Source organism: Stegostoma tigrinum, chromosome 19 (genome assembly GCF_030684315.1).
Source record: "Stegostoma tigrinum isolate sSteTig4 chromosome 19, sSteTig4.hap1, whole genome shotgun sequence".
Taxonomy (NCBI): domain Eukaryota; kingdom Metazoa; phylum Chordata; class Chondrichthyes; order Orectolobiformes; family Stegostomatidae; genus Stegostoma; species Stegostoma tigrinum.
The window spans coordinates 13,914,336-13,931,107 of record NC_081372.1 but is presented as its reverse complement, the minus strand read 5'-3'; the positions used below and the strand labels follow the sequence as shown (position 1 = coordinate 13,931,107).

General features: G+C 42.1%; 1 protein-coding gene across 1 annotated transcript in view; it reads left to right on the top strand.

Annotated features, from left to right (window-relative positions):
* Positions 1-16,071, top strand: part of LOC125461413 (1-phosphatidylinositol 4,5-bisphosphate phosphodiesterase gamma-1-like) — a 172,360-nt gene extending 156,289 nt beyond the window's left edge. The window contains exons 26-32 of the mRNA XM_048550162.2: positions 2,052-2,276; positions 4,191-4,339; positions 6,020-6,134; positions 8,153-8,314; positions 8,859-8,953; positions 9,642-9,823; positions 15,591-16,071. Of these exons, the coding sequence (XP_048406119.2) occupies positions 2,052-2,276; positions 4,191-4,339; positions 6,020-6,134; positions 8,153-8,314; positions 8,859-8,953; positions 9,642-9,823; positions 15,591-15,630 (968 nt within the window). The 3' untranslated portion in view covers positions 15,631-16,071. The remainder of the gene's footprint in view (positions 1-2,051; positions 2,277-4,190; positions 4,340-6,019; positions 6,135-8,152; positions 8,315-8,858; positions 8,954-9,641; positions 9,824-15,590) is intronic.
* The last annotated feature ends 701 nt before the right edge of the window (positions 16,072-16,772 follow it).

Sequence of the window (16,772 nt, the reverse complement as noted above, 5' to 3'; positions counted from 1 at the left end):
AGACAAATTGTTGTCTTTCTCTAATAAGTTTGCAGAGTGGGAGAGGAGAATTGGTGGACTGCACTTCGTGTTGACTGTGTACTGTTATGGATTTGTTTTTTTTAAGTGTAGATTTGCTGTACTACAGATATTTCTGGTCTGGGAAACGTGACCTAAACTGTTCTTAGTCATTATAACCTTGTAATCAAAAATGCCTATTCCCAAATCCTTAACCAGTGTGGCCCCATTTTATTGCTATTAATGTTATGTGAGTCCTGGTGCAAGTTTGGCAGCTTCAGCGGCTGGTGGCTGCGAGTATTTTAATTCCTGAGCACTGAGAGGTGAGTGCACACCTCCCCTATCCCTGTCCAACAGCTGAAGGAGACAGATTTCCCCCAACCCCACTGTGTCACACAAAGTCAGAAGCTGAAATAACTGTGCAGAGGCCAGTACCCCATCACCAAGTCACCCTCCATTTACATTCACTGGCTGTAACCAGCCAGCTCAGAATCAGTCCCTGAACCAAAGAGATGCTGAATCCCCTCTTTAGATTAGTCAGGCAGGGCTCACTGATTGACCCAGGTTAATGACCCCAATCAAAGATCTCATAGTCAATATTATCCACCTGGTTCCAGTCACTACATAAGCATTAAAATGGAGTCACACTACGATGAAGTTAGAAGTAAACGTAAGCTTCTGAACAAGTGGAGGCGTAGGAGCCAAGAAGAATTTCAGTGTGGTGGGAATTATTGAAGGTGGGGGTTTTAAAAAGAAAAATGAATACCGACTTGTGGTCAGAAAATTTTTTTTTGCAGCAGCAGCAATCAGACCTGAAGAAATCCATCTGTTAGGTCGCAGCCACTAACACAGAACATAACCTGGAGGATTTAAAGGAGCCAGGGAGCCGTTGGCACTCAGTCCAAGCAAGCATCTTGTGTTGTACCTCCACTTGAGGCTGCAATTTACTGTTAGGACGGCTGGCTTTTAATATCAGGATGTTCCCAGATTATATCCTGAGACATTGTTGCCCTATTGACTATTGTCTCTTGTGCCCCAAGGCAATGGTGAAATGAAAATAAAGCAGGATTCCAGTCAGTTTCTGATTGTTATTCGGTAAATATTGAAGTCCTTGAGCTTCAACATTCTGACCAGAACATGTGGGACGAAGTAACTAATTTTTTTTAAAAATTGAGGTCGATAGTGATCTGACCGTCACACTAAGGTAATAATAGCAATTATTGCCCAGGGCCACTTTGTTGAAAAGAAGATTTTATTGCATGATGGCGACAGAATTGAAGAATAGACCGAGGTAACTTCTTACAGGGCAAACTATGGACCTAGCCTGCAGTACATTGTAAAAAAATTAACATTGGAACATTGAATGGGAAATGTTGACACAGGAATCTACAATGCTTAAAATTAACAAAAAAGTGTGTTCTGAAATTGTGGCAACAGGAAGCTTAGTTTGCATTCTGCATGCAAGATTTTGAAACTGCTGAATGATATTGCAGTGTTTTGCCTTTAACCTATTGTTGATCTCCTGGTTAGACCAAAAGTGCAGATCCAGTGGGTGTCAGGGTAGCTTTTCATTTTGAGTGTCAGGCAGGAAGGCTACCTAAATGTAAAGGTATATCTGTGAGGGTCCAAAGGGTGTAGAAAGAATTTGAACATTGGTCATCATTACAGAACTACAAATAGAGTTAGAAACTCAGATCACACTGCTGAGGAAGCAGGAAACTGGTTGTGGCACCAGTGAGCTAGGAGATGAACTGCAAAACATTGGATACAACGGCAGTCTGGTCAGAATGTTCATTTTTCTAAAATTGTTTCTCCCAGCGATCATTTCTTCATGCTAACCATTGTCACAAGGAGCAGGCAGCGTCGTGGCCAGCATGAAACTTTCTGACTGTCAAGCAGTTGGACAGTGATTAATGGACAAGGTGGATTACAAATAATGGGAAGGACTGGCCCTCCCCAAGAAAATTGAGTGTGTAGATGATGCAGGTAAAATTAGGAATGTATCCAAGAAATGATAAGACAATAATTTCTCCTGTTGTTTCTTTGTGATGCAGAGATTGGGAGTGATCGGGCCTGCTACCGGGATATGTCATCGTTTCCAGAAACCAAAGCAGAGAAATATGTGAACCGAGTCAAGGGGAAGAAATTTCTACAATACAACCGTCTGCAGCTGAGTCGCATCTATCCCAAAGGCCAGCGCCTCGATTCATCCAACTATGACCCCCTGCCCATGTGGATTTGTGGCAGTCAGTTAGTGGCATTGAACTTCCAGACCCCAGGTCCTTGTTACTTTCTCCTCCTTTCTGTTTTTGTCCACATTACTACTGAACTCACCCAACCCACACACACAATTTTCTCTGTGTTGGATCAGTTGCCGATTCCCTAACAATGCCCCATCTGAACCGGCTTTTGTTGCCCAGAGCATTTGAATGAGGCACTGCATTTGTGTGGAATCTTAAAGGCAAGACATTGAGATTGAATTTTATTTATTGTTGTCACATGTACCAAGATAGAGTGAAAAGTATTGTTTTGCATGTAATGTAACCAAATCAAACCAAGTGCATTAGGTTAGCAGAACCGAGTACAGAACACAGTGTTACAGCCTCAGAGAAGGTACACAGAGAGAGAGGGAGAGAGATCAACATTTACATTTGAGAGGCCCATTAAAATGTCTGATAACGGCAGGGAAAAAGCTGTACTTGAGTCTGTTCTTACAAGTATTCAAGCTTTTATATCTTCTGCTCGACTGAAGATGGTGGCAGGGAGTATAACCGGAGTGGGAGGGGTCTTTGATTATGTTGGTTGCTTTCCCAAGTCAGTGGGAAGTGTAGATGGAGTCAATGGATGGAAGGCTGGTTTTCCTGATGGATTGAACGTTCAGACTCCCTGTAATTTCTTGTAGTCTTGGGAAGAGCAGTTACCATTCCATGCTGTGATACATCCAGATAGGCTGCTTTCTGTGGTGCATCTATAAAAATTGGTCAGACTCTTGGTATAGACGTGCTGAATTTCCTTAGCCTCCTGAGGAAGTAGAGGCGTTGTTGTACTTTCTTGACTGTCACATCAACATGGATGGACTAGGACAGATTGTTGGTGTTCATATCTCTCAGGAACCTGACTGTCTTGAATATCTCCACTTCAGCACCATTGATGCAGAGTGAGCATGCTATGTTTTCCATGTTGGTGTGCAGTCATGTGCACTGAAGGATGGCAGTGAACAATGCTTATTACCCAATGGGGTGACTTCCATTTCATCAATATCAAGCCCTGAATGAATGGTGGGGTAGCGGTAATATCACTGACCAGTAACCCAGCAGGCTCCAGGCTAATGCTGTAGAAGCTTTGGTTCAAATCCCACCATGGCAGTTTGTGGAATTTAACGTCAATTAACAAAGCTTGCAATTGAAAGCTTGCCTCAGGAGTCAGTTGACCATGAAAACTATTATTCATTCTTATAGAACTGTTTTATTGGTGTCCTTTAGGGAACAAAATCTGGCAACTTCTACCTTATCTGACCTATATCTGACTCCAGACCCACAGAAATGTTGTTAACTTTTAACTGTCCTCTGAAATGGCCCACTGAGCAACTGAGGTCAAGGGTAATGATGATAGGCAAAAATATCCTACCCTTGCCAGTAAAGCCCACTTTTAATGGAAGATTAAAGAAAATAAAACTTTCCTGAAGCAATCCCACAACAGTACACAACAACCATGCAGAAGGGAAGGGCGTATGTTATGGGAACAGGGATGATGAAGCTAGCGGATAGGTACACAGGAGATTGTCCAATGACTCTGTCTGATAGTCCCAGCTTTACCCTCCACAAACCACAACCTTTGACTACACTGATTCAGCATCCCATATCATGCATCTATTTTCCAGTGCCAGTTTATTTCTTTATATTTCAATCACACCAGCATGCAGAATGTTGTTGATTGGAACTGCCTTGTATTGCGGTGGAATGGGCATGGTATTAGCTTTACAGTTCTTGGCAAGGCTCAAGTTCACAGTATTAATCCTGGCACAAAACCTCATCATTTACTCTAGTTTTGCCTGGATTGACAAAGTAAAGTTATGAATCTGGACCTGATACGGACTATAGGCTAGTTGTAACTGGTTAAGGGTTAAACCTAGTTAGTTGTCTTTGGTATTGTATCCTAATTTTTATTCCTTATGTTTTATCTCTGTCTCCCAGATAAACCCATGCAGATGAATCAGTCATTGTTCATGTTGAATGGAAAGTGTGGATATGTTCTCCAGCCAGCCATTATGAGGGATGAGCAGTTTGATCCTTTTGACAAGCACTCGGTGAGGCCAAACGAGTCACTCTTCATTCAACTCCAGGTGCGTCACATGCTCAACATGACTATTGTCTGTGAGGTTAGATTGAAATCAGTTTCTCAGACATTAAACAGATTCAAAGAGTTATTTTGCAACTGCATTATTGCGTTTCTGTATGGAAGAAATTGTGACGCAGTAATCAGGGAGGCAACTGTTGGTATAAAAGAAAATATCAAAAGTGAACAAATCATACTGTGGGTTTTAGGGTCTACTGAGCTAACATATGCGAGACTGGATTATTTGAGGGAAAGAAAAGACATACATTTATGTCAAGTCTTTACCACCTTCAGGTCCCCCACGTGTTTTACCATCAGTTACATAGTCAATGTTGTCATGTATTAAACACAGGAGCCAATTTGGACACGAGCTCCCAGGATCTGCAGTGAGGAAATGACCAGATAATTTTTTTTGTGACAGTGGTTTAGAGATAAATATTCACCAGGGCTTCAGGGATAACTCCTCAGTATAATGTAAAAGGACCTTTTACAAGTAACTGTTATGGACTGTCAGTTTAAAGATAACAGTTCCAACAGGCAGCATACCTTCAGTACTTCAACGGAGTGCATCACCTACAGTTGGACTGAATGAGGTTTCAAAGAATTAAGAGAATTGCAATGGTGATTTATTTATGTAATTGGCGAGTAAGGTGCCACTGTACAGGACTAACAGTGAATGGAGAGCCGAGTATTGAATTTTTTTATTCTTTCATGGGATATGGGTGTCACTGGCTAGGCAGAATTTATTTACCATGCCTAATTGCTCTTAAGAGGGTCAACTTAGAAATGTACAGATGTGAAGTCAAGGGAGGGCACAAATTTCCAAACAAATTGTATGCGCACCACCTGCCCACATGTGGCTGAGTATGCAGATTGTGCGTTGAATAATCACTCGTCTCAGAATCCATCGAACCAGAAACAAGTAATCGTCGATCCCACAGGATCACCTAAGAGGACGAAGAGTGACTTGGAGATCATGTAGGATGAATCATAGAAGGCCAATCAGGAGATGGTTGAAGAAATTATGGACACCATGAAGCTTTCAACAGACAAGATGCAATGCAACGGACAAGGTCAAAATTACTGTTGTGGAAATAGCATGTTTTGAAGACAAATTGAAGAATTGATCAGCGTCAGGATGGTGAAATAACTCAATAGAGGCCGATAGCCCATCACCACATCACCCTTTATTTACATGTGCATTGTATTTGACAATGGACTGGCTTCCTCCGAGCCAGCTGCCAGTGTGAACAGAACCTCTGATACTCCTGCTTATATTTAGCAGCCAGAGCTCCCTCGTTGGACCAGATTAACCAGCCCCTCAGGGAACTCATATTCTGTGAGGCCTACATGGCTGACCTTGTTACAATCACTACAGAAGGGAAGATAATCAGAACATAAGTTGCAGTGTTTTCAACAGAAGTAGGAGCACATTGGTCCAAAGTTGCCAGTATTAACTTGCAGGGAATTCTGGTTCGTGTACAATACAACGCCAATCAGCATGGTAACAATGAAGCATTTGAGAGTAATGTCAGCAGCATGAATGTTGAAGTTGACCCCATCTTTGTAGGGATATCACCCAGTTTTAGCAGTGTTAATGAAATGCAGATTATGGTGGAAGACTGGTTAGCGAGATATAACAGGTGAATAACTTTTTTTTGCATTCTCTTAATATTGATCTCACCAGGTCTTGGGGGCTCGTCATTTGCCTAAGAATGGCAGAGGCATAACCTCTCCATTTGTAGAGGTCGAGGTTTGTGGAGCTGACTACGATAACTGCAAGTTCAAGACTGAGATTGTTGGTAAGAATATCGTCCATAGTTCCAACCGCTGAGACAGCCAAGACCTGCCCACAGTTACAGTGATAACTTCCTCTGTGAAATTGGTATCAACTTTTCACCAATTTATCTTATTCACTCTGCAGTGGAAATGCTGATGTGGATTCACTTGAGGGCAGTTTCCCCAACTGCACTTTTAGATTTTAACTTACTGGATATAACAGCCAGGCTGTTGTTAATTCTCTAATTTAGTCCTGAGGTATATTGAATCAGGTCAAGGGTACTGCCATAAAACTGTCCCTGCTTAAACACTCTTCCTTCAGTAGCTTGTTGAGAAAACTCTCGGTGCTTATCCGCCACTACCCCCACTCCCAAAATCCCGCCATCGTTCCCGTGTTGAGGAAGTCCTTGAATGTCACTGGATGAGTGTAGAGAAGTGTTAGTGTAGTGGTAATTTCGCTGCACTAGTTGTTCAAAGATCTAAGCTAATGCTGTGGGGATAAAGACTTGAACCCTGGAATGAAAACAGAAATAATTCATAAATCCTGAATTTGTCTCAAGAGTGGTGACCATGAAACTACTGTCAATAAACTATTGTTATAAAAATCTATCTGGTTCACTTAATGTCCTTTAGGGAAGAAAAAGTTACATTCTCACTCAATATGGCCTACATGTGACTCATACCTACAGTAACATCATTGACTCTTAAAGGCTGACTGAAATGTTAGGGGTGGCACAGTGCTCCGTGGACAGTATTGCTACTTCACAGCGCCAAGGACCTGTGTTCAATTCCGGCCTTGGGCGAATGTCTGTGTGGAGTTTGCATGTTCTCCCTGAGTCGGTTTTCTTCCATGGTCCAAAGATATGTAGGTTAGGTGGATTGGCAATGCTAAATTGCCCATATTATCCATGGATGTGCAGGTTAGATGGATTAGCCATGGGAAATGCAGCATTACAGGGATAGAGTAGGTGTGTAAGTCTGGGTGGGATGCTCTCCAAAGAGTTGGTGTGGACTTGTTGGGCCAAATGGCCTGTCTAGAATTGTAGGGATTCTAAAGAAGCAAACCACCATTCTCTCCAAACATGTACTTTACCAAACTTCTGCAGAAAAGGTAAGTTATCTGTTGAGGGGCTTGCCTTTGGATGAGAAGGTCCAGGTTTGAGTCCCACAATCCCTGGAGCTGTTCCTGACCAGGTTTTTCAAAATAATTTTTGAGAGTCTGTGACACAGTGGTGGTTTAGGCCCCAACTCTGAGCCAGAATGTCCAATTCAAATTCCACCTGGCTGAAAGATGTGTCACAGTGTGTCCAAGCAGGTTGATTAAAATAACTATTACCATTAGCCTCAATGCTTCTTGGTCAGGGTCAAGCCTCAGATTGGTATCTATCACCCCTCTTGGGGTATTTGTGCATGTATATCAGACAAGGATAGAATTGGGCACAGTTCTGATTTCCTCAGGTAGGTTACATCTGTCTTACAAAGTGACTGTAGTTCCCATGGCTTACCCATAAAGACCACCCAATTGAGGAGGTATCTTAGAACAGTTAAATTCATTAGAGTTATTAGAGAAGGGATCAATAGCATGCAAAGAAGAGCGATAATGAAAAAAATGACCGAGAGCAGGCCAGAAGGTCTGAATCCAGAGTGAGGCATATTATTGTTGAACATGTTGATACAGTATTAATAGTGAATAGCAGCAATTTTCATTGTTATCGCACTTACAGGAAATGCCTGGAGAACTTTTACTGAGGTATTTCAACAAAAATAGTTACTGAATTACATCAGGAAATCTGAGGGTAGATAACAAAAAGCATGGTCAAAGAGGTGGAAATAAAGGAGTAGCAGAAGAGCAGAGAGAGTTAGGATGGGAAATCCAGAGCTTTGGGTCATGGCACTGAAGATTGTGTGGATCTGAAGAAAGTAGGAGTTCCTAACAGGCTAGAACTAAACAGATTGAGCCTGCTGTAGCTCCCAAGATGTCTTCTGTTTGGTGGCACACTGAAGGAAGTAACAGTTCCATTTTCATTTCTTTCCATTTTAGCAGTGAATGGCTTAAACCCCACATGGGCAGCAAAGCCATTTTCTATAAACATCACTAATCCAGAATTCAGCTTCTTACGATTTGTTGTCTATGAGGAAGATGTGTTCAGCGATCAGAATTTCCTGGCAGAAGCAACCTTTCCTGTCAAAGCCATAAGGACAGGTAGAAAAACATCCTTGTCTCCCCTTGCTGTGTAATGTCTGTCCATTGTCCTGCTTCAACACCTTCCTTCTTTTGCCTGCTGTCCCTCACTAATTCAGTTCTTGTCTCCTACTTGGTATGATAAGCCATGCTGCATGTTGTTTCACATGCCATTCTGTGTTGCTTGAGTGCCTATTTGTCTTTCTATGATTGCCCACCCCACATGGTGTATTGCTGCCTGCTCCCTTTGAGAACAAACAGGACTTAGGAACAGGAGTAGGCCATTTGGCCCACCAAGCACGGTCCGCCATTCAATAAGATTATGAGCAAACTGGATGTCGCCTCAAGTCCATTTTCCTGTCTTCTGCTTCCTTAACCTTTGACTCCTGTGTCTACCAAAAATGTTCTGCCACTGGCAATTCTCAAATGATCTTATCCACAAGTTGCTAGGTTCTATTGGCTGACATTGTATTCCTCCTCAACCCCCATTACTACCCCTCCATCCTTGCCCACTTTCTCCTAAAATGCATACTGTTAACTCAGCAGGTCTCTTTCGTTTTCTCAGGATACCGATCAGTGCCTTTGAAGAACAGCTACAGTGAGGATCTTGAATTGGCAGCGTTAATGGTCTACCTGAAGATCTTGGAATCAATGATAAGGGTAGGACAGCTACACTTGCAGCTTATTTTGGCTTTCTGCAGCATAGGGGTGACCAAGCAGTGACAGTCCTAATCCATGCTGACCCCTGCTGTTCCCAAAGGTTCATTCTCTAGTGAGAGGGGGTACTGACCGAACTATGAACGTTATTCAGAACTCCAGTCTTCCCTGCTAATTTTTTTTTAATTAGTGTTAGAAGTTAGAAAGAATGGATAGTGTTCCAACAAGATACAGTTATAACATTCATTATAATTGGAATCTCCACTTAAAAATAAATGATCAGGAGGCCATAGGGAGGAAGTAAGTTAGCAGGTCTAAGTACGTAGGCCTTTCAGAGAGCAGACAGAAGCATGATGGTTGAGTGGCCTCTTTTTGAGCTGTTATAGAATTATATCGACTCTTTCTATTCTCCTGTTCTTCTTCTTTGTCTCCTGCTAGCCCCTCCTCCTACTTATTAATTTTAACTGTGAAGCTGGATGAACACAGCAGGCCAAGCAGCATCTCAGGAGCACAAAAGCTGACGTTTCGGGCCTAGACCCTTCATCAGAGAGGCCCGAAACGTCAGCTTTTGTGCTCCTGAGATGCTGCTTGGCCTGTTGTGTTCATCTAGCTCCACACTTTGTAATCTTGGATTCTCCAGCATCTGCAGCTCCCATTATCACTATTAATTTTAACTATTGTCTTTGCCCAGGAAAATGGTGACACAGTTGTGTGCCCATCAAATCCGTCCCTCCGCGAGCGCAGCGCTGACAATTCTAGCCAACTGCTGGCCTTCAGGGGCAGGGAAGGATCGTTTGATGCTCGATATCAGCAGGAAGATCTTAGGCTTTTCCAGGAACAGCAGCTGGAGCACACAGAGACCAGAGAGAGGAGGTAAAGTCGTGTTATCTGAATAAATAACAATAATGAAGCAAATCAGACGGCTTGAGGCTCCAGCAGGACGTGGTCACAATACAGCACAATGGCATTGGCGGGTGGCAAAAGTCACTGGACTATGGTAATCCAGAATCCTAGGCCGTACTCAGGGGATACTAGTTCAAATCCTGTCACAGCTGGTAGTGGAATCTTAACTCACTTAATAAATTTGAAATTATATGAAGCCCAAACTATTATCAATTGTTGTAATATCCCAGTTGGTTCACTGATGTCCTTCTGGAAAGGAAATCTGCTGACCTTGCTCAGTCTGGCCTACATTTGACTCTAGATTTACAGTCATGTGGTTGACTTTTAACCAAAAAAACTCTGAAATGATTAATCAGAAAACTACTCATATCAAGGGAAATGGTGAAGGAGCAGCAAATGCTAGACATGTCAATGAAGCTCACTTCCCATGTAGGATGACAAAGAAATTGCAAGTGTTATAAAATGATTCAGTATGGAAGGAGGCTGCTCAGTGAAAACTGTCTGTAACAAACTGACTGTTTGTAAAAGCTCTTTAGTTAATCCCATTCCTTTTTCCCCACAGTTTTGCGTTCTTTTCATTCCTAGTATAAATCCGGTTTCGTCATCAGCTAATTCAGCATAAATTGAGGATTAAATCTGGTGCTTCTGTTGGGCAGCTAGCTCTGCGGCATAATGTGACATATTATTGAGACAGGCTAGTTTTTTTTATTTTTAAGAAGTAAGTTGGTTGAGTTGTGACCAGCAGCATGATACTGTGATTGTATCACTTGGGTCACCTTGACACCATCCCCAACATAGAGAGTACCTTGTTACCATGGTGAAGCGACCCTTTCAACATTAATGGAGAAGGCTTGAGTCAGAGTCTAGCACTCTGTACGGAAGCTTGCAAAATCACAGTGCTTATTCATCACAGGTTTTATTCATGTGCTCACAGTGTATGTGGGCTCATCGGAGACAAATCTTTGATGTATTGGAAGGAGAGGGATTACTGTGTAATTGGCATTGTTATCGCCAGCTTCAAATGTTCCCTATTCAGTCACATGTCTATCTTGCTCATCTCCAGTATTTTTAAATCCAATGAATAAAAGCATTGAAAGAATTTAACACATCAAAAGTACTCCATTATTAAATTACCCTGGGAGTTTCCCACAGCTAGTTTTCCGGAATATTCTGTTCCTGCAGAATCCAGGGGAAGCCTGGAGAATTTGCAAACCCAGTGTCCAGAGGGAAAGACCTGTAGCTGGTCTGGGAGCTGATAATGGGGAAAGAACAAAATGAATAAAACTTGGTTGCCATACTTACACAAGATGGTTCACCTATGTCACTTTAACAAACAAATGTTAAAGTCAGAAGATAGACAAGCTATTGTCAACATTGTTGATCAGTAATAAACAATTCTAAAAGGACATCTTGGTACTTTGTGTCTTTATTTATTTGACACATGCCCTGTTTTATCTCTGCTTCCTCCATAATTTATCGTCTGTATTTCATCATGGACTGCGTATACTTATGTAATGTTTTTAACTTGTTCTATACTTTGTCTTATGCATATCCTATATATAAATCACAAATATGATCACGTGTTCTGTACATCTGCATCATCTCATCTGCTGTTTTTGTCTTGTACACTATATACTTGATATTGTGAATGTTTTCAGTCTGAGAACCCATGTTGAGAACATGTGAAATAGGAGTAGGAATAGAAGATTGCTGTGCCCATTCACTTCAATACAACTTTTTCACCCACTATCCATATCCTGGAGTCAAAGTCTATCTGTCTCAGTCTTGAATGTACACAACAAATGAAACTCCATAACCTTCCAGAGCAGAGAATCCAAAGATTTATAACCCTCTGAGTGAAGAAACTCCTCCTCATTTTACTCTGAACTAGCCAGACCCACCAGCTAGAGGCAACGCCCTCTCAGAATCTACCCTGTCAGGCTTCCCTAAAATAGGTATGGTCTTTACAGTTACAACTCATTATAATACGCCAGGCCCGGACCAGATTTGTCCTCGGCTGCTTTGGGAAGCGAGAAATGCAATTGCTTCGCCACTTGCGAGGATCTTTGCATCCTCGCTCTCCACTGGAGTCGTACCTGAGGACTGGAGAGAGGCAAATGTAATTCCTCTCTTCAAGAAAGGAAATAGGGAAATCCCCAGCAATTACAGACCAGTAAGTCTCAAGTCTGTCGTCTGCAAGGTGTTAGAAAGGATTCTGAGGGATAGGATTTATGACCATCTGGAAGAGCATGGCTTGATCAAATGCAGTCAACACGGCTTTGTGAGGGGCAGGTCATGCCTCAAAACCTTATCGAGTTTTTTGAGGATGTGACTAGAAAAGTTGATGAGGGTCGAGCTGTGGATGTGGTGCATATGGACTTCAGTAAGGCATTTGATAAGGTTCCCCATGGTAGGCTCATTCAGAAGGTCAGGAGGAATGGGATACAGGGGAACTTAGCTGTCTGGATACAGAATTGGCTGGCCAACAGAAGACAGCGAGTGGTAGTAGAAGGAAAATATTCTGCCTGGAAGTCAGTGGTGAGTGGTGTTCCACAGGGCTCTGTCCTTGGCCCTCTACTGTTTGTAATTTTTATTAATGACTTGGATGAGGGGATTGAAGGATGGGTCAGCAAGTTTGCAGACGACACAAAAGTTGGAGTTGTCGTTGACAGTGTAGAGGGCTGTTGTAGGCTGCAGCGGGACATTGACAGGATGCAGAGATGGGCTGAGAAGTGGCAGATGGAGTTCAACCTGGATAAATGCAAGGTGATGTATTTTGGAAGGTCGAATTTGAAAGCTGAGTACAGGATTAAGGATAGGATTCTTGGCAGTGTGGAGGAACAGAGGGATCTTGGTGTGCAGATACATAGATCCCTTAAAATGGCCACCCAAGTGGACAGGGTTGTTAAGAAAGCATATGGTGTTTTGGCTTTCATTAACAGGGGGATTGAGTTTAAGAGTTGTGAGATCTTGTTGCAGCTCTATAAAACTTTGGTTAGACTGCACTTGGAATACTGCGTCCAGTTCTGGTTGCCCTATTATAGGAAAGATGTGGATGCTTTGGAGAGGGTTCAGAGGAGGTTTACCAGGATGCTGCCTGGACTGGAGGGCTTATCTTATGAAGAGAGGTTGACTGAGCTCGGACTCTTTTCATTGGAGCAAAGGAGGAGGAGAGGGGACCTAATTGAGGTATACAAGATAATGAGAGGCATAGACAAAGTTGATAGCCAGAGACTATTTCCCAGGGCAGAAATGGCTAGCACGAGGGGTCATAGTTTTAAGCTGGTTGGAGGAAAGTATAGAGGGGATGTCAGAGGCGGATTCTTTACACAGAGAGTTGTGAGAGCATGGAATGCGTTGCCAGCAGCAGTTGTGGAAGCAAGGTCATTGGGGTCATTTAAGAGACTGCTGGACATGCATATGGTCACAGAAATTTAAGGGTGCATACATGAGGATCAATGGTCGGCACAACATCGTGGGCTGAAGGGCCTGTTCTGTGCTGTACCGTTCTATGTTCTATGTGCTAATATAAATTACTAACTTGGATGAGGGAAGTGAAGACACTGTTTCCAAGTTTGTGGATGACACAAAAATAGATGGTAAGGCAAGTAATGAGAAAGACACAAAGAGTCCACAGAGGGATATAGATAAGTGAATGGGCAAAAACTTGGCAGATGGAATAAAATGTGAGAAATGTGAGGTTATGCACTTTGTCGAATGAAGAGGAGATGAACACTATCTATTTGAGAAAGGTCACTGAAACCTGTAGTAGAAAGGGATTTAGATATCCTAGTAAATGAATCACAAAAGGTAGCATACAAATTCAGCAGCTAATTGGGAAGCGCTGTGAAATATTGTCTTTTATTTCAAAGGGAATGGAGTATAACAAAACGGGGGTGTTGCTAAAACTATAGAAGGCAGTAGGCAGACCACACCTGGAATACTGTGAATGGTTTTGGTCCCCTTGTCTAAGGAATAATATAGTGGCATTGGAGGCAGTTCAGACAAAATTCACTAGGTTGATTCTGGGCAAGGAGGGGTTTTCTTATGAAGCATAGTTGCGTAGATTGGGCCACTGCTAAATGGAGTTTAGAAGAATTAGAAGAGACCTTACTGAAACATCTAAGACTCTTAGGGGCTTGACTGGGTAGATTTGAGAGGTTGTTTCAGTTGTAGGGAATTGTAGAACCGGGGCACCACCTCTGAGTAAGGGAGATGGGGAGGACAGATGAGGAATTTCTTCCCTCAGAAGATATTGAATGTATTAAATTCATTACCACAGCGAGCCAGTGAGGCTGGATTGTCAAGAATATTCAAGACACAAATAAGAACAACATTTACTCAATAATGGATTTAAAGTTTATGAGGAAAAGGTTGGAAAGTGGAGTTGAGGATTATCAGATTAACCATGTACCTCATTGAATGACAGAGCAAATAGGCTGAATGGCACCTTTGCACCTAATCTTATGTTTTTTTTGGGTATATTTATTCTGAACACCGTTTTATGTACATCTGTGCATGTATTTATTCAGTTTTTATGTTGTTATTCCATTACTGATGATGAAAATTTCATGCTGATAAATATCTATTCTGTCTACCAGTAATTGCTGCAATATCATTCTCCATCTAATGTCTATGTTTTCAACAGTCTATCATCTTCATCCTGCCTAAAGAGTTATTCCAGGCAATGATTAATATTATTAATAATCAGGAAGGTAAATTGGGATGTTGGCATTCATTTCAGGGGGTTTTGAGAAGAAGTCTTGCTCCAATTGTATAGCGTCTCCCCACCTGAAGAATTCCACGCAGTTTTGGATTCCTTACCTAAGGAAGTATACGCTTGCTATCCAGGGAGTGCCACAAGGATTCACCAGCCCTGGGCTGGCTGCATTTTCCTATGAGAGAAATTGAGGAGACAGGGCCTGTATTCTCTAGAAGTCAAAAGGATGAGAGCTATTCTCATTGAAACATACAAAGTTCAAAGAGGGCTGGACATGGTGAAACCAGGCACTATGTTTTCCTGGATGGGAGTAGGGAGGTTTTGGGCTGGTCACACAGTTTCAGAAATAAGAGGCCATTTCAAATTGAGAAGGAATTGTTGACGCTGAGGGCGTTGAAATCGCTACCCTGGAGAGCTGCGGAGGCTCAATCATTGAATGTATTGAAGGCAGAGAATAAAGATATCTCTCTTTTTTTATTCATCAGATGTGGGCGTCACTGACCAGGTGAGCATTTATTCTCAATCTCTAATTCAGGGTCCTGGAGTCACATGTAGGTCAGGTCAAGTAAAGATGGCAATTTCATCCCCTAAAGGACATTAGTGAACCAGATGGATTTTTCCTGACAATCAGTAATGTTTCCGTAGTTGCCATTAGTCTCTGATTTCCAGATTATTATTGAATTCAAATTCCACCATCAAACATGGTGGGATTCAAACCCAAATTCCTGGAACATTGCCTGGATCTCTGCATTAATAGTCTGGCAATCATACCATTAGGCCATCGCCTAGCCCTTATATTAAAGATATCAAGGGATGTTAAGATAATGTGGAAAAATGGCGTTGATGTCAAAGATCTGTCATGATCTCATTGAATGGCAGAGTGTGCTCGAGAGGGTGAAAGACCTAATCCTGCTTCTTTTGGTAGCCGTTCTAAATTTGAAATAATTTATTCTTATGATATGCTGCCATTGACTTTCCATTACTGGTAAACAACATTATTCTGTTTCTTTCACTCAGATTATTAAGAAGAACTAGGATAAGTGGAGACAACAGATGAAGGTTGGTGGAGACGGATTGTGCGGATTCTCTGTCAGTTCGAGGGACGTGGACTGCTACAATTTGGTTTCTATGGAAACTTGCTGGCTCTGGCCTATTCTGGGCAGCCTCTCCGATTCATAATCTTTGTATTCACAGGAAAGTGACATTTTTATAGTGTGCTGTTAAAAATAAATAGTTTTAAAGAGGAGAAAAATAAGAAATTCACACCCAGTAGAGATGGGAACTGACCAGTGTTTCATCTTTGTAATTACTTTTCTGTTGAATTGTGCAGCCTGGTCAGTCATTCATGATCTACTGCTTATTAAACTGTGAGAATTGTTCTTACTTAAAGAACACATTGAATATACAATGCATCTGTGCTAATGTCATGTAATATAATGGTAAAGATGCCTTTCACCAGAGACGCATCAGGCTATAGAGTGTGTTTATTAAATACTTGTCCATGATATACAGTATTGTCCTGTGCAATTCGTACATTGAGTGTCATTAGGAGCTGCTGCTGTTCAACACTGGTTGACAGATTACCGGGAGGTTTTGTTTCACTCTGTAAAAATGCTTGTTGAGGATGGCTACTGGACAGCTCTCTCTATCCTGGTGAGAAAGTTGTTCAGACCCCTGTGCAATGATCTGGTACCAAGGTTACAAACTCAGGACTGGCTTTGTCATGGAGTGCCATGAATGTAAAAGCATCCTGACATGCAAATGAGAGAGTTCATCAAATCTTACAACAAAGAACAAGTCCATTCAACCCATTATGCCTATAGCAGCTCCTGAAAGAGCTACCCAATATGTCTCACTGTTGTGCTTTTTCCCCAAAATGCTATAATAGTTTTCCTTCTCAGGCATATAACCGGCACTCTTTAAGGCAACACATTGCAAATCATTGATAATGGGAACTGCAGATGCTGGAGAATCTAAGATAACAAAGTTTGGAGCTGGATGAACACAGCAGGCCAAGCAGCATCTCAGGAGCACAAAAAGCTGACACTTTGGGCCTAGACCCTTCATCAGAGAGAGCTTCCTCTCTCTGTTGAAGGGTCTAGGCCCAAAACGTCAGCTTTTTGTGCTCCTGAGATGCTGCTTGGCCTGTTGTGTTCATCCAGCTCCACACTTTGTTACATTGCAAATCATAATAACTCA